Source organism: Peromyscus eremicus, chromosome 6 (assembly GCF_949786415.1).
Source record: "Peromyscus eremicus chromosome 6, PerEre_H2_v1, whole genome shotgun sequence".
Lineage (NCBI taxonomy): Eukaryota > Metazoa > Chordata > Mammalia > Rodentia > Cricetidae > Peromyscus > Peromyscus eremicus.
This window is the reverse complement of record NC_081421.1, coordinates 65,027,583-65,051,471: the sequence shown is the minus strand read 5'-3', so window position 1 is coordinate 65,051,471 and position 23,889 is coordinate 65,027,583. Positions and strand designations below refer to the sequence as shown.

General features: G+C 45.5%; 1 protein-coding gene and 1 long non-coding RNA gene across 2 annotated transcripts; one reads left to right on the top strand and one right to left on the bottom strand.

Moving 5' to 3' along the window:
• Window positions 1-9,572: 9,572 nt before the first annotated feature.
• On the bottom strand, window positions 9,573-23,422 carry Pglyrp4 (peptidoglycan recognition protein 4). Its single transcript, XM_059265774.1, has 9 exons — window positions 22,940-23,422; window positions 21,182-21,275; window positions 20,220-20,327; window positions 19,410-19,608; window positions 17,920-18,038; window positions 16,138-16,290; window positions 14,630-14,828; window positions 12,134-12,252; window positions 9,573-10,861 (listed from the first exon to the last, which is right to left on the bottom strand). The coding sequence occupies exons 2-9, from the start codon at window positions 21,228-21,230 to the stop codon at window positions 10,683-10,685; spliced, it is 1,125 nt and encodes a 374-aa protein (XP_059121757.1). The 5' UTR covers window positions 21,231-21,275; window positions 22,940-23,422; the 3' UTR covers window positions 9,573-10,682.
• Window positions 9,727-15,724, top strand: LOC131913236 (uncharacterized). Its single transcript, XR_009379839.1, has 3 exons — window positions 9,727-10,578; window positions 13,983-14,030; window positions 14,656-15,724. It is a non-coding gene; the product is annotated as an uncharacterized LOC131913236 (long non-coding RNA).
• Window positions 23,423-23,889: the final 467 nt, after the last annotated feature.

Sequence of the window (23,889 nt, the reverse complement as noted above, 5' to 3'; positions counted from 1 at the left end):
AGCAGAACTAAAAAATGGTGTTAATTAACGTGGCTAAACATAGATAGAATTTATGGGTTAATTTAAATGTAAGAGATGGTCAATAATAAGCCTAAACTAATGGCTGAGCAATTATAATTAATATAAGCTTCTGAAAGATTATTCTATAAGCGGGCTGGGGGGCCTGGTGGGACCCAAAAAACTTCCACCTGCAGGAGGGGACTGAGCCATGGTATCCCAGACAGTGAGTGGAAGATCAGCAGCTGGCTGGTGCTCTCTGCTACACCTGGATCCTACCACTTTACATAAATATCCCCAACACTTTATCACAGTCTTTGAGGTCAGCAGAGCACCTACCATGCTCTACCATTCTAAGGTCCCATGCTGCCTGATTTCCTGAGTGCCTCCCCACTAAGTGGAGGGAGGCACAGATTCCTCAAAATTAGATCTTAATTTGTATGATTTATACAACCTACACAAACCATCCACCTTTCAGAAACAGAATCTTAAGATCCTCTTCACAGCAGATTTCATTCTCACTTCTTCTGTTGACCAATGACCATTTCTAGACAAACATACAATCCTCTGAACTTCTTCTTCACAACAGTCCTAGTGTCCAAGGTGGAGAGCTGTCTCAGGAACAAACTGGAAAGTGTTCAGGACAAGCTCAGCATCGCCTCCACCATGAACACGCAGTCCATCATTTCTGTGTTTAAATTGATCCCCTGGATTTGCCATCTGATGATTCCCAGTGCTCACTAGATAACATCTGTGTCCAGGGCCAACACTAATAGCCATCTCTCTTCTGCCCACAGAAAGGGAAAAAAGATTTAAAAGCCATGAACCTCATGATGGAGGATCTTGACAAAAATAAAAATGGTCAGTTGTGCTTTGGTGAATTTGTAGCCATATAAAGTAAGGTATTGGTTTCAAATGACAAGAAGATCCACAAGAATGTGTCCTCAGGGGCCGGGGGACTTGGGCATGGCCCAAGCAATGGACCAAGTCTCAGAGAGGGTGGTTATGGCAGCTGCCATGGCAAGCCATCAGTAGGCCAAGCCACCTTGTACATGCCCAAACAAAGCTACAGAGAAGGTTGTGTCACACATCCTTGGTTGTAGAACTGTGTGATGGGGAACAATAAAGTCTGTCTCCATCCCAGTGCGCTCCATAATGCTTCTGTCCCCTAGACCTGTCCTTCCCTGAGGCCTGAGCAGGAGACAGGCCTGCTCTAGCTTGCAACTCAAGCCCCCGCTGCATTTCATCACAATGAAATGACCCTCAGCAACTTCTCTGTCTGCTTTGAACTCCAAGGAGTCACCTGTGACCATGTGCCCATCTTGGACTTATGCCCTACTGTTTGAGTGGGAATTTCCATATTTAACCTATCAATGTGGCCCTTGTCACTGCAGAAACAAAAGCAGTTTGTCTCCCATCAACATGGCAGTCATTTCAAACCTCACCGCAGCTCTTCTTCACTGATCACTGTCCAAAAATTCTCCTAAAAGAACCCTGTTTGTCTGAAAGTTTTCCTGAAATGGACCCAGTGCAGGGCTATGTCTGGGAGTAATACTGGAACCCCAGCAGTGGGAAGGATGGACTGTGAGTGCCTAAAAACCCACTTCTGAATCCATACTGCTTTTCTGTGTGAACTTACAATAAATAGTTACCCTAGAATATGGTATCCTTATCTGTGAAGTAAGGTAGTGATGTTTTCCTTCCCATCAAAGCTACAGAGCAGGAGATGGTGCTAATTGGGGAATACCTGTGAAAGTCATTGTGAATTGTGGATCCAGAAGGCTCCCAAAGGAGGCTGGAGTTGTTACATAGCCTTCTGTGCTTCCTTTAAGGGGTTCCTTGAGTGAAAACCCCTTGAGGCAATGGCTCCCATTTGTGCCCACTAATCGCCACTGCAGAACTCTGGACTTTGGTAGTCTTAAAGAATAGAGGTAGGAGAATATTCTCCACCATGTTCACACTTTAACCTAGTTAAGTCTGGGCTATGAAGAGAGAAGATCTGTAAACAACAAACAATTCATGCCCAGAAACACCTGAGGACCCTGTGCTGGCCCAGCCAACAGGTGAGGTCTTGGTTAGTTTGATCCACCTGGCCTGGCAGTTCCTTCCTTCACCTTGGATAGGTTATGTCTCTCCTCCAACAGGTGTCACCTCCTGCAGACTTTGCTCTCCTGGTTTTAGAGGGCAGAGTGCTCCTGGGAATGGAGCACTGAGACTCTCGTTTCTCAAGAAGGAAGGACAACAGGGATTCCCAACTAAGACCAACAACCAAGACACAGGGTTTAAACCTGACTCTGAGTAGAGCCACAAAAGGAACTCAGATAAACTAGACCAGGGCTGACAGCACCTGGGAACCAGCCTGTGAAGAAGCCCAGGTTCCTTCTACCTGGTGAGGAGCCATATCACCACATACTCCCTTAGCTCCTTCCAACTGCAGTCCTCAAGTAGTCCTGCCATCTGGGACTGGAGAGGTCAGGGGACTGTGTCCCTGACATCAGGAATGTCATGTCTGTGGAGCTGGGTCTGCTCCACTTGTCTGAGGGCTGTGGTGTCAGGTCACTCTCATGGACTGTCCCCATTTTCATTCTACAGAGCTGAATTGAGGGAGAGAAATAAAAGATTATAATTCTAGGAAACAGTTCCATAGAACTTCAGACTCCATTAACCATCATGTTCTTTCATATTCCTTACCACCCAAACTATTACATTGCTTCCATGATACTGCTTGGACTTTGATTTCAGTCCTATATTAGTTGTGGTTCTCAAGAATAACAGAACTTAGGCCAGGCGGTGGTGGGGCACACCTTTAATCCCAGCACTGGGGAGGCAGAGCCGGGTGGATCTCTGTGAGTTTGAGGCCAGCCTGGGCTACAGAGTGAGTTCCAGGGTTCCAGGAAAGGTACGAAGCTACACAGAGAAACCCTGTCTCAAAAAAAAAAAAAAAAACTTAAAGAATGATTACATATATATATATACAAGGTGTGTATATCATATATGAGAGAGAGAGAGAGAGAGAGAGAGAGAGAGAGAGAGAGAGAGAGAGAGAGAAACAGGAGGATTTTATTATAATGACTTATAAGCTGCAATCCAGCTAGTCCAAAAATGGCTGCCTAGGAACCATAAGCCTATGAATCCAGTAGTTGCTCAGGCCACAAGGCTAGGTGTCTCAGCTGGTCTTCAATAGACACTAAAATCCAATGAATTAGGCTCTAATGCCAGTGAAGAAATGAACTTGCTAGTAAGGTGAGAGCTAGCAGGCAAAGAGTAGAAGCTTCCTTCTTCCATGTCCTCAGATAAGCTTCCAGCAGAAAGTAAAGCCCTGGTTAAAGGTGTGTTTTCCTGGCCCAAGATCTAGATTAAAGACCTGCCTTCTCACCCCAAAGATCTGGATTAGAAGTGGATCTTCCTATTTCAACAAAGCCTTAACTGGTGTGACCTCCATTTTTTTTTATTTTATTTAATTCCATAGGTAGTCAAGTTTTCAACCAAGAATAGCCACCACAAGCCCTCTCCCTGTCTCTCTGCACGTCTATGGAGAGGTTTACATATAAACTTTCCAGCAGTGCTTTTCAAAGGCACCTGAGATGCAGACCCTTGAGATGGATGCCCAGACCAAGCATCCTTGAAGACTCTGTCCACTTGATAGGACACTGACATCCACTGAGGTCTACTCAATGATGGGCTCCACCACACTTCAAATTCTGCACCACACTTCCAAGAGTCCACATACTCTCCAAGGACCTGCACTCTCATATCCTGGTGACATCATTGGAGAAACACTTAGTGAGGTCCAGCCTCCACAAGTGTAGGGAACTTGGATTAAGGTTTTTGGAAACACAGGTATCAGAGGAGTAAGGAATTCTTGGTGACAATGATAAACCCATCTTTTTCCTTTTAAAATGAGTGGCAATAGCTTTACAGGTGATACTTTAGTATAATTTTTGCTATTGTTTCATTATTTGGATTTTCTTCATTTTATTTACATTCTTTTCCATGATATTATCCGATTTTAACTTCAGTTTGTGCTAGTTGTTGCAGATGCCTGTAACATCAGTTGCAAAAAAGGATGAGGAATGAGGATCATGAGTTCAAGAGCAACCTGGACAACTTAGTGCAATTCTGTCATAATATTAAATTACAATAAATGAAATTGATAGAGTATATAGTCCTTCTGTCCTGGGTTATGGTGATCTTTTATCTGTGTCCCCCAATAAAGTTTATCTGAGGATCAGAGGAAAAAGCCAGCTACTATATTAAGCATAGAAATCAGACAACGGTAGTACATATCTTTAATCCTATCACTCAGAAGGCAGGGATCTGTCTGGATCTCTGTGAGTTCAAGGCCACACTGGGAACAGAGATGGGTGTGATGGTACATGCCTTAAATCCCAGGCCTAACCATAAAGGTCTGGAGGTCTGTACAGACAGACAGGAAGTGACAGAGCTGGGCAGGAAAAGGAAGTAATACAGCTGGGTGGAGAGGAAATGAGATGGCAGAAAAGAAAGGCATATAGGTGTGGGTATACAGGAAGCAGCTCTCTTGGGAGACTGAAGGTCGGTGAGGTGAGGTTGGCTGGTGGCTTGTCCTATTCCTCTGATCTTTCAGCTTTCACCCCAATTTCTTACTCTGTATTTTTTATTAGTAAGACCTTTTAAGATTCATTTTACACTTGGCATCCAACTTGTGTAGTCTAACTCAGGATGCAAGGATGGTTCAGCATACCAAAATCTGTCAATGTAATACACCATATAAACAAACTGAAATAAAAAAGAACATATGATCATTTCATTAGATGCTAAAAAGGCCTTTGACAAAATCTAATACCCCTTCATGATAAAGGTCTTGGAGAGATCAGGAAATTGGGAATCAATCTTCCTCAAGACCCAGCCATACCACTCTTGGGCATATACCCAAGGAATACTCAATCATACCACAAGGACACATGCTCATCTATGTTCATAGCAGCTTTATTTGTAATAGCCAGGACCTAGAAACAACCTAGACGCCCCTCAACTGAAGAATGGATAAAGAAAATGTGGTACATATACACAATGGAGTACTACTCAGCAGAGAAAAACATGAGGTTTGCAGACAAATGGATGGAACTAGAAAATATTATCCTGAGTGAGGTAACCCAGACTCAGAAAGACAAACATGGTATGTACTCACTCATAAGTAGATACTAGATATAAAGCAAAGGATAACCAGACTGCAACCCACAGCTCCAGGGAGGCTAGCTAGTAAGGAGAACCCTAGGAAGGGTGCATGGATCACCCAATGATGGAGAAATGGATGAGAGCTACATGAGCAAACTGGGGTGAGGAGGTAATGGAGGGCAAGGGACTGGGGATGAGAGCTTAGAGGAGTGGGAGGTTCAAGCTGGAATGGGAACAGGGTGGGAGAGCAAAGGAAAAGATACCATGATAAATGAAGACACCATGGGAACAGGGAGAAGCAGAGTGTTAGGGAGGAATCCCAGGAATCCACAAGGATGACTCCACCATAGACTACTGGCAGTAGTTGAGCGGGGTACCTGAGCTGGCCTACTCTGGTGATCAGATGACTGAATATCCTAACTGTCATCGTAGAACCCTCATCCAGTGACTGAAGAAAGCAGATGTAGAAATCCACGGCCAGGCCCCAGGCAGAGCTCCAGGAGTCCAGTCAATGAGAGAGAGGAGGGATTATATGAGCAAAAGATATTGAGACCATGATTGGAAAAAGTACAAAAACAACTAGCCAAGATAGTGGAAACACATGAACTGTGGACCAAGAGCTGAGGAGCCCCCATGGTACTGAACTAGACCCTCTGGATAAGCAAGACAGTCGTTTCACTTGAACTATTTAGGGGGCTCCCAGGCAGTGAGAACAGGACCTATCCTTAGTGCATGAGCCAGCTTTTTGGAGCCTAGTGCCTTTGGTGAGACACTTTGCACAGCCTTGGTGCAGGGAGGAGGGGCTTGAACCTGCCTCCACTGAATGTACCAGGCTCTGTTGACTTCCCATGGGAGACCTTGCCTTGGAGGAGGTAGAAATAGGGGGTGGGTTGGGAGGAGATGCTAGGGGGCGGGAGGAGGGAGGACAGGGGAATCTGTGGTTGGTATGTAAAATGAATAGAAAATCTCAATTAAAAAAATTAAAAAATTTTAAAAAGATGGAAAATATACAGAGAGTCTGGAAACTATATATTATTGTGTTGTCTTTGGGATTCTTAACTGCAGAGAGACATTTTATTTTAGGGGCTGCTATGACAAATTTATCTTAACGTTATCATGACTTCAAAATTTGGGTCTAAGGATGTGCTGTTTTGGAAAAGAGGTTCTGCTTTTCTTTCCACAGAAGATGAGAAGCTGTGGATTCCTTCCAGATTAATATGCTTCCATCAAGGAAGACCCCCTGAGAGGTCTCCAATGGGTTTGATGGCCCAAATGATCCAACATCCAGAACAGCTTCAAGGCAACTCTCTGAGACAATGCAGCTTCACAGACTACTATACTCAAGACTTTACCGTAATTCTAAATTTTCTTAGGATCCCCATTGCCGCGGACTGGGTCTCAGTAGGGCCACCAGACCGAGGGAGAATGGGGTAAAGGTGCTCAGGATAATTGGGATTCGGCGATGACAGGCAGACACAGACACCAGAGTATGCTGTGAAACTGCTGCAAATTTACTGAACATCAGGCTGAGATTTTGTACAATCTTAACAAGGAACTAAGTCCAGGGGCAAAAGGAAAACAATAGACGCAATCTTTTGTGGTCATACAATGTGGTTTTCAGAATGATTAATCCTTTCAGACACAGACATGCTGTGGCCTGAACCCTAAGGGCCAGATTATGCACTCAATAACTGGTAATTCATTTCTAGTAATTTATTAAAGACAGTTACAAAGTCCTCGCCAAGAGCCTTAGCCCACCTCTTTAGCACAGGTGCTATACCCCTCAATATAGCTGACCTTGTCTGCCTATCATATGTACACCATACCTTTCTGCTTCTAACCAGCCTTTCCATAAAAGGCAACTGATTCCACAAGATTCTTTTCCCCCATGATTTACCCAACCGATTCCCTTCATAGTCATAAGCCCCTGTAAAAGGGGGTGGATCTAAGTAATTTCTACTTCTGGGATTTCAACGAGGGGGTGTCCACCATTTCCCATTAATACGGTATTGAATGTACTTTCCAACCATTCTTATGGGGGTTGCCAGTTTCCTAAGTTCTCTTTCTTGTGAGTTTGCATGAGCTGAGTGAGGGTTACCTAACAATCTTTTTACTTTTACATTTTCTTCCTTAGAATCTGTGGGAACCTGAATCATTAGCTCTTTCTTTTCTAATCCATCCATGAGTGTCCCCACTGAAGTAGCGGTTTTTTGTGCTATCTGCCCAAGGGCTTGAATCACTGGGGGCAGTGCTGGTGTAACAGTTGAGGAGTTATCAGGTACGTCAAGCGAGCGTCTACGGGAGTCCAGGCACAGGGAGGTTGTTATTGTCAGGAAAGAAGAAAGAAGCAGGAGTCTTGCCAACCATCCACAGAAGGCTGGTCTTTAGGGAACAATGTATCCAAGAACCATTGCTCGGGCTGATTGCCAGGGGACCACCGGGGGCCTAGCCTCGAGAGACACGTGCCCCCCTTCCTCGTGAGACCACCAGATCGGCATTTGTCACACGGGCGACACTGTCGCAGATGTGGCACCCCATAATATTGCCAACACCCCCAATCAGCAAGAAGTAGTAAGAAAACCTATGACCAAATTCCCAAAATATTTTTTATAAATGTTTGTTTTTATTTAAAGGAGGTTGATTATAAATGCAATCTCTTTCTAAAGAAAAAAGGATATGATATAGAAATGATTTTTTAAAAAGATAGATTATTGAATCTACTTTGATCTGAAAAACAACTGTTAATCTCAAAATACTTTAAATTGATGTGAATTTGGTTTATTAATACAAATTTAAGGTCAATTCTGTTATTCTATATGTATATTTCTACTCTTGTTTAAGGTATTATGTTTATGCAACTCACTTAAAATTGCAATGTATCATTAGGAAATACAGATTAATAGACATCTATAATGGCAAACTTATGGTCATGTTTGGTATGTTTTCAAGGTCACACAGATATATTTCAGATAGATAGGCAATCTTCAAACATTTCAAAGACCTACAGAATATGGCATTTAAAATATTTTAAGAACTTAGACTTTTCTTGACAATGAGACACAGCTGCTCCTGGTAGCACCAATAACTTCAAAAAGGATTATGGGCATCAAAGAAACTCCATAGGAATTTGCTTTTATTATGGCAAGATTAGCCATTTTGGCAAGAAACTGCTCTTGCCTGGACTTCGACCTGGGAGGAGGGGACTAGACCTACCTGGACTGAGTCTACCAGGTTGATCTCAGTCTGCGGGGAAGGCTTTGCCCTGGAGAAGATGGGAATGGGGGGCGGGCTGGGGGGAAGGTGAGGGGGGCGGGAGGGGGGAGAACAAGGGAATCCGTGGCTGATATATAGAACTAAATTGTATTGCAAAATAAAAATTTTTAAAAAAAAAAGACAGTATGTTGCATAAACTAGATATACAGGACCCATAGGAAAGTGATCACTGAACTTGGCCAAAACAAGGCAAGATAGTCCTTCAGGGTTCCTGCTTCATGAAAGAGTCTGCCAGACATTCTGCAGGACACAAAAGAAAGCAACTGATGAATTTTACCAAAATAGGTGGAATAGTCCTTCAAATTTCCTGATTCACTGAGAAACCTGCCAGATACTCCAGGCCTGTAGGCTGAGATGGATGCCCCAATGTTACAGAAGAACTTTGGGTGACTGTCCAGGCAGCCAGATGTCTCTGTCATTTCTAGAATTTTGGAACTTGCTTACAATGTACCTCTGTTTACTCAGACATTATTATATCCTTCTGGGGTCTTTGATGGAGTAGATAGTTATAATTGTAGTTTTCCTTAATCATGAAAAAAGGTAAATTAGATATGAAACTTTAGATTCACAGACATAGGATAGATGATAGAATATTTTCTTTAATTTTACCAAAAACAGACTGTATATTTTAACTATAATTCTTGCTTGATAACTGTTTTGTTATGTGTAATTTTACTATGTTAAAGTTAAAACTTTCCTTTTTGATTAGACAGAAAAGGGGAAGAGCTGTGGGATAGTCTTTCTGTATGCTGTGAATGTGTGTTGCTCCCATTGCTTAATAAATAAAGCTGTTTGGGCCTGAGGTAAGGCAGGATAAGAGCCAGGTGGGAAATCCAAGGAGAGAGACAGGGAGAAGAAAGGCGAAGTCAGAGCAGACGTCATGCAGCTGCCCAAGGAACAAGATGCCAGCAGACCAGTAAAGGCACGGCCATGTGTCAAAACATAGATTAACAGAAATTGGTTAATTTAAGATGTAATAGCTATCTAGCAATAAGCCTGAGCCATAGACCTAACAATTTGTAATTAATATTAAGCCTCTGACTGGTTATTCAGGTTTAGGCGGGAAATATTTATCTGGCTACAGTGTAAGCTGTGTGAGGCCCTAGGTTCAGTCCCCAGCAAAAATGAGAAAGGGAGGGGGCAGCTCTTGTGTTTGTTTTTATTAAAATAAGAGCAACAAAAGCACATAAAACAAGACAAAACATTATTTAAGCAAATGTTAACAAGACAATCCCTACATCATATTCTTTTTATTCATCTCTTCTGTTTTCCTCTTACTCGCCCTTCCATTTTGCAGAATAACACAGAGAAAAACAACACTTCATGTGTTTCCAATAAACACAACAAAGAATGAGGCTAGGGAGGGTTGCAGAGCAGCAGAGTCAGCCCAACAGAACCCATCCAGGCACAGGCAGGCCACAGTACTGGACAGCAAGTATTGGCACACATCTGTCTTGGCCTTGGAGGAACAGGTGGTCCTGGCACTCAGGGTGCTCTGTGGATACAACGGCACAGGACTCTCGAGAGATGGCATCTGTTATAGACAAGTCAACACAGTCAGCCCCAAGCCTCCAACCAAGAAGTACCAGTGCAGAGAACAATGGAAGAATGGGTCACTGGACAGCAGCGCTTCCACAGTGGGGTGATGGCAAACTTTTGGAAAAGGACTTGGGCCTCTAACTTGTTCATCCGATTCTCCAACAAACTTCTACAATACTTACTTACATTTAGACACGGATCACAAAGCTGACATAGGCTACCTGGTGGTGAAGAATACTCAGCTGCTGCTCTGGGAAAACTTCACAAACTAGAAGAGAATAGATATGCCTGCAAGAAACCTAAACCCTTAAACAAAAGCAGCATTCACATATGCACAAGCAGATGTGTGAGCAGAGGAGGAGAGGACACCCTGCCTGGGCTGTGGATGAGCACCGGAAGCCACCAGACAAACCACAGCTGCTTGTGTACCAAGCAGAAGGGCAGATAACTAGGGATATAGACGTAATGGCAAGAACCAGCCCATTACCTCACCTATCTGAGAAGGCAAGTACCCAGGAAAGAAGATTCAAGACTGTACATACAAAACTTGGGGAACAGTGGTGAATGTCACCAAGAGAAGACATGGTTGTCCCAACCCAGGAAATGAACAAGGTAAAGCTTTGAAATGACAGGACAGCAATGCTAATCCCAAGTGGGAGGTAAGGACAGACACCCAGCAGAAGGAAGAGCATCCTCAGAATGGGCTAGGGCCTCCCTCAGTGCTTGAAGTGAGGCCATGTCTTGATGATATTGTACAATGCCTGTCCAGGGGACAGAGTATTGGACACATCACTGTGGCCCATTAGCAGGTAGTTAGGGATCAGGTACTCCTTGTCCACAGCACACTGGATCAGGTCCTGGGCTGCTTCCAGAGCAGCTGCATTGGGTGAGGAACCTGCAAAACACAGCCAGACCATGGTTTGTAGGACCCTAGGGTGCCCAGACCAGGGCAGAACATGATCTCAAACCTACCCAGCCTACCACTAAAGTCATGTATTTGACTGTTGGCAGTCACTCTACAGACGGAGAGAATGCCAGATCAAGATTTCACATGTCTCAGCTCAAAAGGTGTCCTGACTCTGAATTACTGGAATTATAAATATAGATCTGAAGAACTCTGAAGGTTTTCCTACTGCAGAAATTTGTCGTGATAGTTCTCTAGTGGAGACATTTTAGTCCCCTAATGAACATTTGGCAGTACCTAGAGATATTCTTTGTTTGACCAAAGTGTAAGAAGAAAGGACACTCTTATTGTTGAGTTGGGAGAAGGTGAAGATAGTGCTAAACACCCTCCAAAGCACGGATGGATCTGTGACAATGAATTATCCAGACTGTCAGAAGCAGTGAGGTATACTGGCCTTCCCCACAGATTAAGTGCTCAGCATCCTTGCACTTGCCCCGACCCCATCTAATGCTCATTTACAAACCAGCCAGAAGGAGTAGCAGGGCCAGTATGTCACCTTTCCAGAGATTCAATAACAACACCTAGCTCTAGTCAGAAGCTCTGAGTAAATGAACATTTTCAGTGTAGTCAAAACAAATCCCGATGCCAGGCAGTGGTGGTGCACACCTTTAATCCCAGCATTCGGGAGGCAGAGGCAGGCGGATCTCTGAGTTCAAGGCCAGCCTGGTCTACAGAGTAAGATCCAGGACAGGCACCAAAACTACAGAGAAACCCTGTCTCAAAAAAAAAAAAATACCGAAAACTCTGCCTTGTGTATAAGGCCGAGCAGTCTAGAGTTGTTACCATGGAAACCCAAATAGGGTAGGTTACAAAGAGGACCTGAAATTACTCAAATTACTCACAAAGGCATTTCTCCTTGCTCCTCCCATTCATTGTAGCAGAGAAAGGGGTGAGGGAGGGAAAGGGGGAGGAAAGGCAGAAGGGAGGGAAGAAGGGAAGGAGGAAGAGGAGGAGGAAAGGAGGGAGGGAGGCAGGGAAGGAGGGAGGGAGGGAAGGAGAGATTTGTCTGTGTGTGTAAAAAGTAATTTAAGAGTAGCTATTCTGTCTAGGATCTGAGGGTCACCTCTAGCCACACTCATATAAATACAAAGTTTCAGCATATGATGGTTTAAATGAGGTCTGAGTCTGATGTCTTTCTGTCCAAATCAGACATTCTCCTCAAACATCACACAAGTATCACAGCTACCCAAAGCTTCCACTTACCTGTGAAGACACCCATGAAGGTGATGCTCAAAGCAATGTCATTGTACCCATCCGTGCGGGATCCTTGGTGATTCCAGCCCACCCCTTCATAAACACCACCATCCTGGCCCACGAGGAAGCTGGAAAAGCACAAGAGAGACGGAGATTAGCATGGAAGAGAAGCATTCAGGGACTGACACTCACCTTCCTTCCTTCATTCATTCATTCTTTACTAAATAAGCACCAAGTTACAGAACAAGAAAGACAAGAGTCTTTGTGAGTGGTATGCTAATGAAAAAATCTGGAAGAATGGGGCTCTAGAGGGACCCAGACTTAAAACATTTGCAGATTTCTACTGGAGTAAATTGTCACAGTAGGTACTTTTAGAATATAAACAACTTAGCAACTCACCCTGATTTCCCAAATGTCTAACCATCAGTTTCCCAAATGTCAACCTACCTCTCCTCCTTCTCCAGACAACTTCTCGGGACTTCCACTTGGGATGGTCCACTCACCCTCCTGTCTGGCAGCTGGGCCTCTGTTCTCAGCCTCCTCAAGTGTGTGCTCACTGGGGTGCTCCCCTGTGCCTCTTCCTTCTCACTCTACACACTCTCAGAGTTAAGCTATCCTTTGTCTCGTTTCTTCATCACCCATGAAAGTGCACAACTCACAGCTGGAGCCACCTCCCACCTCTTCTCCTCTGGGAGAGCATTGTAGGGAAAACTTGTGTCTGCTGGCTCCAAACCCAGGCCTCAGCCCATTCACTTCATCCGCTTGCCAGCCAAGGCTTGTTGCAGGTATCTCCCAGCCACCTCCCTGACATAGTCCTGCACCTTAGGCATTAGCCACTCACTTTCCTGAACTCCTGAATGTCTCCACTTCTCCCTGTGACATCTGTACCCTCTTACCCCGTCAACATCTTGCCTTGCCTGAATTGCCAAATCTTCAAATCTCACTCACTGCTGTCGAGTTCACCCTCACTAATCTGTTCCCAAAGCTTCTTTCAAAAATACAAATCCTATCATGTACAATCCTGCTCTTAGTTCTTTGCACAGAACCCAAACTCCCCAGCTGAAGATACATCATTCTTCAGGACATGGCTCTTCCACCTCCCAGCCTCACCTCTCACCACATCCAATGTTGGCATTTATGTGATCATAGTCAATGTCTCAACTCCTCAGAGACACTGTGTGTAAAAGGGTAAGAGCCACCCATGCATGCTCCCGCAAGAAGCATCCTCAGAGCATGGCCTAGAGCTATAATGTGTGAGAAGTGAATGTTTGGTCCTGAGTTCAGACCCTCTCCAGAATGATGGATGATAGGATGCACAATACAAATCAGTAGCCTAGGAAAAGGCCTTCTAGAGCCTAAGTAGGAAAGAGAAACTTTAATCCTCAGAATGAAATTTCCAAATTCATATTTGATATTCACATCTCCATTGTAATTAAGGAGAACACCATCGGATTATCCTGAATAGCAGGACCTAGCAATCATTTGACAGGTCCTAATAGCTGACTAGAGGTAATATTTTCTCCCTTCTCTAAAGAGCTTCACTAAAATGGAGACAGAGAAGAGGATCAGTCACCTTAGAAGAATATACCAGTGACAAATCCAACTGAGGCACGCACTCTGCACACCAGTGCCTGGCAGGAACAGTCAAGACTAAAACTCAGCTCTAGAAACTAATCCATGAACATCCTTAAGATAGCGGCTCTTTTTATTAGCACATACAAACACACCATATGAGTGTGTGGTAGCTTACACTTAGGCTTCAACTTCAGTTTGATTGTTTGTGGGGAGAAATGAGTGAGGTATTCCAGAGTCTTAGTTCAAGCTCTGGAAACATCCTCTGTTTTTGCCTGTTTTGCAGGACATTTTGTTGTCTATGTGGACCAGTCTTAAGTTACTGTCTTTCAACGTAAGTATTCTTGACCAACAAAACTCAGGCACAGAATTTTGACATTCATTTAGCTTACACTAAATAAGAAGGAAGGGAGGGAAGGGGGAGGAAGGGAACAGGGTAGGAGGAGAAATAGAAAGGTGTGAGGAGAAAGACAGACAGACAGACACAGGGAGAGGATGGGGGAAGAAATGTAGGAGGAGGAAAAACGTCTCCCCCCTAGATAACACATTCTTATTATAAAATTTCGGACCTTGGCACTGAAATTAATGGGTGTCATCCAGTCTGTCCATGTAGGAAAGACTCTCCTTCTGAGTGTTCAGAGACTTAAATGTGAAGGACTGTCAAAATAACACCAGAAGGAGCAAGCCAAGCACCATAATATCCATATGCTGCCTTTAATAGGCACACATTTTGAGAGCATGCTTGGGGCTGTGACTGCCCCTTATCTGTCTCCTAAATAAGAGCATCCTGAATTGGGTCAAAAGCCAACCTAAGTACCCACAGGTCTTTCATATGAGGAATAGCCCAACAACATTAACTCCTTTTCCCCTCCTGTTGAAAGATTCAGATTCTCTAACCAAAGGAAAACAGTCCCTATCCCTGGGATCACTTACTTATACCCAATGTCACTTGCGTTTAGCCTGTCCATGAACCAGGACTGGAGATCTCGGACCAGCAGGCGGCACTCATCGGACTGGCTGCAGGTTCTCCCAGCAGAGTGAAGGATGATGACATACTTTGCAGGGAGAGTCATCTTGGAGCTGTGGGACTCTCTTGCACCCCAAGCAGACCGTGGAACAATGTGGGGGCAAGCTGTTGTAGCATGAAACAACAAAAGCAAACGACAAAACATAAAGGATTCGTTACACACACCATGCCCACCATATGACTACTGAAGGCTGCTCTGATCCTCAGCATGTTGAGATTTCCCAACCACCCTCAAAGCCCCTCCAAATCCCGCCTGTGGTACTCTGGAGTGTACCGATTCAAGCAGCAAACACAAAAGCTTTACTCTGGGAGTCCGTTGGACAGACACTTAAAACCCGTAAGATTCTGCCTGTATAAAGCACTCCTCAATATGGACGGATGGCAGCAGTCTCGAGGCAGAAGCCAAACTGATTCTATTGGCTCTGTGGTTAAGGGTACTTGTTGCTCTTGCAGAGGACTGGGTTCAGTTTCCAGCACTCACATGATGACTCACAATCACCTGTAATTCCAGTTCCAGGGGGATCTGATGACCTCATCTGTCTTCTGTGGGCACCAGGCTCACATGTGGTATGCATATATATGTCCATGCAAAACACTCATACGTATAAAACAATAAAATAAATAAATATAAAAATTCATTGGTTTTGATACCGTGGCTTGTTAACACAAAAGGGCATCAAACTTGTTGTCTGAATTGTTTTTAAATTCCTCTTTTAAAGTCAGTGTGACAACATCAAGTTTGTGTTACTTTCTGCATTTATCAATGTGTGCTTGTATATGAGCATGTGACTAAGAACTGTGCATAAGTGTACCCTGTCTTTTTCTATGTCTAATTTCTTCTCTAACGATTTCCACCATATGACATACTGAGTTTGGGGGGGTTTGTTGTCATTTGGTTTTTCAAGACAGGATTTCTCTCTATAGCCCTGGCTGTCCTGGAACTGACTCTGTGGACCAGGCTGGCCTCAAACTCAGAGACCTGCCTGCTTCTGCCTCCTGAGTGCTGGGATTAAAAGCATGCACCACCACCATCCAGCTCATCCCAATGTTGTGTCTGTTTTTTTGCTCATGATCTTTCTCTCCCCCTCTGCACAGAAGCTCTATGACTCAAGAGTTCTTGTACCTTGTTCCTTGGATCTAGTTTTTGCTGAGGAAGCAGGTGTGATATGACTGCAGAAAGACTGTTCACATGATGCCACTCATAGTGCTGTGGCATAGTCACTGCAGCTAATGGGGAAAGAGGTGGCCTGGAGAGTTCAAGGTTGGCCAGCACAAGCATTTCAGAAAGCTGGTGACCACATGGCTACTGGAAAGGATGTGAGAAAATCCTGATGAGGTCACTCCTGGTGGCATTTGGGAGTGCTGCCATCCTAGTATGTAGGACTGGGAGGACCAGAAAGGGAGAGGGCCTCACCTTTCTTCTGTCTCCCCTTCTGTGGAGGGACCAGGCAGTTTTCACTTTTCACAAGAAGTGGCTGGATGTACGTGGGTGACAAGTGGCCCTTCTTCACAGCATAGGAAATCAGACCCTTCATAGCTGACAACGCGACAGGGCTGGGACTGTGGCCTGGAAGAGAGTGGTTTATAGGGAGTCCCTGTCCAGCCTCGTGTCAGAGAACAGTGGGAAGATGCTGAGGTGCCCCCAACAAACCTACACAGCTGCTAGAGGAAACAATGGGGACAGGCTCATCCCTCAAGTCAGAGGGCCGAGCATGAGGGGCCTGTGAAAACAGGGCTCTGAGTGCCTCAAGTTGAAGCCCTTGCCAATGATGTGCCGACTTCACATATCCACTCTCTGTATCCACAAGAGAGCTTGAAGTAGTTCTGCCCAATAAGCCCCACCTGCCCACACCCTCATCTTTCACAGCACAAAACCCTGAATCAAACACTATTGGTGACCCACTTGTTCATGAAGAAGAATTCGGAATCTAAAAAGTACATGCTTCAAATCCCAAACCAACCAATAAATCTGTAAATTAAACAGGCATTCAGGGCCCTACTCGGCGGGAACCACTCGCCTGCTGCAAATGGAAAATTCAGGCTCATGTTCTGACTCCTCCCCACAGTGTGTCTTTGGGTTCTTTGCTTCTCTGAAACTTGGGCTGCATACTGTAGTAGTGGGAATGATGGAGTCTACCCGGACTATCCCAAAGGGTATTGAGCAGGAAATGAGAAACTAGCTATATAAAATACATTAACAGACTCACAGGCTCTACAGGCATTGTCCTTCCTGACCATGTGTTAGAATGTGGGGTGCAGGTAACTGGAATCAACAGACTTGGAAGAAAATGGAAGAATGTCAGAGGCTGTGACCTTCCAGGAGTAGCCCAACACAAAACAAATTCCATGGGTCCCAACCTGCTTTGAGATTTTTGTTCCATTTTGTTTTGCTTAGACTTTTTTTCCTTTTTTTTTTAAGAGAGAGAGAGGAAGAACATGAAGTTGGATGAGTAGGGAGGTAGAGATGTCTTGGAGGAGTTGGAGGAGGGGAAAACATAGTCAAAATATATTGTACGAAAACAATTAATGGAATTAACTGTCAACTTGAGCAGATCTAGGAGACAAACCTATGGACATATTTCCTGAATGGACTCACTGAAGTGGGATGACCCACTCTAAATTCAGACAGCACCATTCCATGGGATGGAATTCTGGGCCAAACACAGGAGAGAATGGGTGAGCACCAACGTCATCCTCCTGTTCCTAACAGTAGATACGATATGACCAGCCACTTTATGCCCCTCTTATGATGTCTCCCCCATTGCGATGTGTGCTGGAATAAATTCTTCCTGGTATTTGGTCACAGCAGCGAGAAAAATACCTACTCCAGAGGCTGAATAGAAAATCTAGGAGTGAGAGATAGACAGAGGGGACACCTGGCCGACAGCCACAGACCTGTCAGTCCTGGAGAGAAGGTGTGATAGTCACTAACAGGGGGAAAGCCTGAAGAAGAGCAGAGCGAGAACCCGGCAGACAGAAGCTTGGGGAGAAGAGGGAGGGGGAGGTTCGCCTAGAGAAGCCTGGGAGTCTGAGGAAGAAATGTGGCAGAGTCAGAGAAGGAAGCCAGAGCAGAAGGAAGAAGGGCATTGCGTTGTGTGTTCTGGAAAGCTTTGAAGAGATGTCTGAGAGGGCAGCAGAGCTTCAAGAGAAAGCAGCAGAGAACTCCTTGAAGGACAGTCAGCTGAGGTGCCATTACCTTCCTGGGCGCCAAAGAACGCAAGTCCTAAGGAAATGTTGTTGTAGCCTTGGTCATGTGAGCCTTGGACATTCCAGCCAACACCTTCATATACTCTGCCATCATCCCCAACCAGGAAACTATGGGCAGGGGAAACACAAGTTACTGGCTGCACCGACACACATTCCTGAGAGACAGAACTACCTCCCCAGACTCAGAAGGGAGAAGAGCACAGGGCAGGTTCACTAAAAAGTATCCACATGGATTTCTCTGAGACTCTAGAAAGAACAAGTCATGTATCCTTATCTTTAACGTTGAAAAGGACCCACACCCACACCCCATACACCCTCCCTTGCCTAGACACCCAATTTGTATATAAATCATCCTAAATACTGAGAAGAAAGAGGGGATCTGGGACATCTGCAGAAACTATAGATGACCTAGCCATACAGTGTTCATCTCTATGGACTCCATACTTCCCTAAAAAACAGCTCTCCTACCTCCCACAGAAGGTACACTGCCTACATAACCGCCACACAGGCTCCTCACTTCTTTTCTTCCTGCCAGGTAACTTCCTACAGAAACACAGCATGTGAGACATGGACACAGTGGCAGCCAATGTGTTTGAGGAGGGATCCCAGAAGACAAAGAGGTGGAGCAGGGAGAAGGAAAAAAAATAAAGAAATCCAACAACAGCCTATGCCCCTGAGCTAGCTTGAGAGTAGGCACTCAGCACTGAACCCTGGCTGCCGCTCACCTGCCTTGTCCTTCTGAAGAGTTGTATACATAGCTTTAGAGCCATCCTTCAGAAGGGCTGGGCTGATGAAGTTACCACCAACTCCTGTCCCCCAGAGGTCATTAACTCCTCTGAATCATGGAGGCCTTGGAGAAAGCCTTGTGTGGGAAAGTGGAGATGCTGTGGGCACCTGAAGCCAGAAGCCATTACCATTACCATAGCCAGACTGCTGACAACTAGCCAAAGTCAGACAGAACTCTCCTAGACTGGCTGTTGGGGTCAGAGGTGAGATGATTGCCCCAGTCAGACAAGAGCCCATACCTGCAATGCAGTGGAGACTACCTTGGACAGAAACAGGTCAGGCTAGTTTAGGATCGATGGCCGTACTTGTGTGTGGCACTGGGGAACTCAAACAACCTCCCCTACCTTGAGAAAATGATGACTCTGGTTCTGCCCAACTCAGACTAGTGGATGACCAGAAGCACTCAGGTATAAGGAAGAATTCTGTAAACTATGGTGTGTCAGGCAAACCAAGAGTTTCCAGCGGCATTTAAAGGAGCAGTTCATGTCTTGGTTTTTATGTCTTCTGCGTCCCAGAGGCATTAAACGTCACAGAAAATTCTCAGAATTTCAGGAAGATTTTTGAATACTGTATTTATTACAAACCCTATGGAATTAGAGCCAAGGAGATGAGGAAAATCGGTGGGAAGAACTAGGAGAACCTTGGCAAAGCAGCTTTGACCACATGCCTGGAGATCCAGGCTCAGCCACTTACTTGTAGGCCACATCACACCAGCTGTTGCGGATGTGATAGGCCTGCAGTTGCTGAAGCTTCCGACTACAGACAGTCTGGTTGTGGCACTCTAGTCCAGGGACATGGTGTATGACAAGGACGTTCACTGGCCTGCTCAGCTTAGAGCTGCAGCCAATTGCTTCTGCCCCCCATTCCTCTCGAGAGACCATGCCGAAGACGTCTGTGAGGAGAGGGTATGTCAGTCTGTGCATCCTACATTTGCCACATGTTGGTCTGAACTTTGCCCAGTGCTGGTGAAAATGCCCTCGGAGGGGTATCCTCGGGTGGTCATACCTCCCTGCTCACTGCCATATGTACACCTTGCAGACTCTCACTCCTAAGGCAGCTGAACTGGCCAGGTATTCTGGATATTTTGCTCCCCCATCTCAGGAATCTCCACCATAAATGCACTACATTAGGAAATATACCCATGCCACCCACTTGTCCCCACCCAGCTCTTGTAGCCTCACTGCACATTCACTGGCAATTTCCTCTGACTTCTCCTTAAGGGGTCACATCTCCTCCTCAGTCTCAGGGATCTCACTATGCAGAATCTTCATCTGCCCTTCACTCTCTGAGCCACTGAACTCAAGGACTGGGTCTCTACCCTGCATAAGCTGTTTCTCCCTTTTGATATCATCCCTACACCCCAAGAGCCTATAAAATTACACTTAAGCCGCTGGCCAGATCCCTTCTACATTTGTTGTTATCCACCCTGTCCCAGCTGGCTGTGCAGACCTGAGATGCATTCTGGCCACATGAGAACACTGGCAGATCTCTAAACCTCCTCACCATCACGGCCCAGTTTGCCTTTCTCCAGGAACTGGGAGATGTTGCCAAGCAGTTGCTGCAATCCTTCTGAAATCTGTTTAGTTTGTGTTTTTTCCCAGGAGAAAACACCTGCAAAAGAACATCCCTGCCTTCATCTGTCTTCAAAGAGTTCTGAACCATTTGATAACAATGGGATAACAGAGATCCAGCCAGAAACAGCTGCCCCTCTCCACTACCTCTCTGCCTCCCAGAGTCCCCAGTCCTCTTCCATCAAGCCCCTCTGTGCTGACCAGGGAACTACCACTAACAGTTGGTGGCATGGTCTTCTCTAATACTGTCTTCAGGTAATCCCCAGGATACTAGTGCATTGCTACAGGGAGGGATACAGACATATTGAACAATTATGAGCCATATCCAAACATGCAATTGGCAAAAACAACCTGGAAATGTATTCAGGCACCTCAAAACCACAGTGTTCTCTTTTGTGTACATCTGTGTATCAGATGCAATAAGAAGAAATAGTTAGAACTGCCCTTCTTGAGTCAGGCCAGTTCCTGCTCAGTGCTAGGACATGGGTCAAGCCCATGCTCCTACTTGAAGGACTGTGAGGAGGTCACCAAGCACTGATTTGCATTATTTCTCCAAAGGAACATTGTTTTGTTGACAGGCACAAATCTAAGTTAATTAAAATGCTGGTTGGCATCATATTGACACAGATATAACCATTGCTCCCACTTATTGGTTCTTACTGCCAAGTGATAAGTCAGTCACGTGTGTCACCTCGCTGAATCCTCAAACTGAAAAAAGAAGCAACCTTTTCTCAGTCTTCAGATAGAGAAACTTAAGATTTAAAGACTTAACCATATAATGAAAGCTATTACTTGGGGTAGTGTAAAGAGTTGTCCCCAGGTCTATAGGTGCCATAAAGCTCTTCTTGCATGCCAGGGAAGAGCACCCATTTGGTCCATAGAAAGAAAACTTACCCCATACTGGGAGAATCAGGGCAGAGACGACAAGAGGCCAGGGAAGCATCCTCGGGTGGTCCCAGGACACCAACACAAAGTATGATCAGCAGCTCTGGGAGAGACACTGACAGTTAACATGACTGTGCCAGTTGCCAATGACATGTCACCTGTCTACCTGCTGCCTCGCTGTGGCTTCCTGAGGGCCAGCACCTGGCTAGGGCTCCTCTGAGTGCCCTGTACAAGTCTGGTGCACATCCTAGTACAGACACCTAGCAACTCTATTCACTGGTGCCTACTGTGTGTGTGGTTTATGTAGATGTTTGCACAGTAAGCCTTAAATAATCCACCACCACCCCTGACTCTGTATATACAGGAACAAAGTCTAAAACTGGTCTAAGACACTCAAGTTCATATGGAAGGGTCTAATGCAGACATTCCCTTTCCAGCCAGGGAGAAGACCACGTGAGGTAAGCAGGGTGTGGGAGTTGGGAGAGACAAGATCTGGTTGTGGGGCCAAGAACACCTGACCTTAAGACTGGTTTGATAGAGTCTAGTCCTGTAGCTGGAGTTTTTTTGTGTGTCCACCTGGCTCCTACACCCGCTCAGACCCAAGTAAACACACAGAGACTTATATTACTTATAAACTGTATGGCCATGACAGGCTTCTTGCTATCTAGTTCTTACATCTTAAATTAACCCATTTCTATAAATCTATATCTTGCCACATGGCTCGTGGCTTACCGGTACCTTTACATCTTACTTCTCATGGCAGCGGTGGCTGGCAGCGTCCCCTGACTCAGCCTTCCACTTCCCAGAATTCTCCTCTCTGCTTATCCCGCCTATACTATACTTCCTGCCTGGCTACTGGCCAATCAGCATTTTACTTATCCATCAATAAGAGCAACACATTCACAGCATACAGAAAGACATTCCCAGCATAGTCCCTTCTGGAGATGGTTTTTAAAGATCACACTCAAACAGAAACAACTGAAACTGGGGGATGGATCAGTTGCTAAAATGTTTGCTGTACGAGAACGATGCTGAAATCTCCAGCAGCCATGCAAAAAATATAGCTGAGTGTGAGTGTGGTGGGGCAAGTCTGTAATTCCAATACTGGGATGCTGTGGGATGGTCTGTATGTCAAGTGTGTTGCTGATTGGTCAGTAAATAAATCACTGATTGGCCATTGGCTAGGCAGGAAGTATAGGCGGGACAAGGAGAAGAATTCTGGGAAGTGGAAGGCTGAGAGAGAGACACTGCCAGCCGCCATCAGGACAAGGAAGATGTAAAGTACCGGTAAGCCACAAGCCACGTGGCAAGGTATAGATTAATAGAAATGGATTAATTTAAGCTGTAAGAACAGTTAGCAAGAAGCCTGCCACGGCCATACAGTTTGTAACCAATATAAGTCTCTGTGTTTACTTGGTTGGGTCTGAGTGGCTGTGGGACTGGCGGGTGAGAGAGATTTGCCCTGACCGTGGGCCAGGCAGGAAAACTCTAGCTACACTGGGAGGCGAAGACAGGCAGATCCCTGGAGCTCACTGTCCTGCCAGCCTTGCCAAATCTATGAGCTCGTCCACTGAGAGACCTTGTCTCATAAAGTAAGGTGGAAAGCAGTTGACAAAGACCCACCACTGAACTCTGGCTTCCACACACATACACACAAGTATGTACTCATATGCAAATAAGCACGCACACACACAAAGAAGAGAGGAGAGGGGGAACACATACCATCTACACACCACCATGTTCTCACACAAAACAGTGTAGAATTACCTGGGTACTCTTTACTATTCCAGCCCGACAGGTCAGAGTACCGCCAGCTCACCACTCATTGTTGGAAGTTCCCTCCTCCAGTCTTGGTTTCCAGGTCTTGTACCTCCTCTAGCAAGTGTCTCTTCCTGTTTCCCTGGCTCTAGAGGACCCCCCAATCCCTAGGAATGGAGCACTCGGGCTCCAGCTTCCTCAAAAGAGGAAGTGAGGGATCCCCAAAAAGATGGAGGACAGAGGTCTGAGACTCAGAGTCAACTCAGTTCAGAGCCCCAAAAGGAACTCAGGTGAGACCAGATGGGTTGAGAACACAGGCACCCGCCCTGTGAATAAGCCCAGGTTCCTCCTCCCTGGGAAAGGTCCCAATTGCCACATCCTCCCTGACCTCTTTCTTCAGCTCAGCCTTCAATAGGCCCAGCTGACTGGGGCCTGAGCGCCTGGCGGCTATTTCTGACATCAATGAACTTCTTGCCAATAGCAATCTGCTCCACAAATCTGAAAGCTACCGATTAAGGTCATTTACCAGCTACTACTCCAAATGCCTTCCTACCGAGGGCACCTACAGAGCCAGATGGAAGGAAAGAAATAGAAAGCCACATTCCCAGGAGGAAGTTCACTGTGCCTAATTCTGACCCTGTGACTTATGTACACATCACCTGCCCTCCCTCTACACCCACCATCAGCATCACACTATGATCCATGAAAGGAAACAGTTCTCACCCACTTCTGCCCTGGGGTCTAATTACATCATCCCTGAGCAGGTTTCATGGTCTGAAGCCTGGTCTTCCAGAGCTGTAGATCCTCATAGAGGAAGTGCCACATGACAGTGAGACTCCAGCATCTTCACAGGGGATATAGAGCTTCTCAGCTCCCAGCAGGCAGGGCAGCCTTCAGAGACCCTAAGGAAATGGCCTTATGCAGAAAGATTGTCCCAGGGGAAAACAACTCCCTGGAAA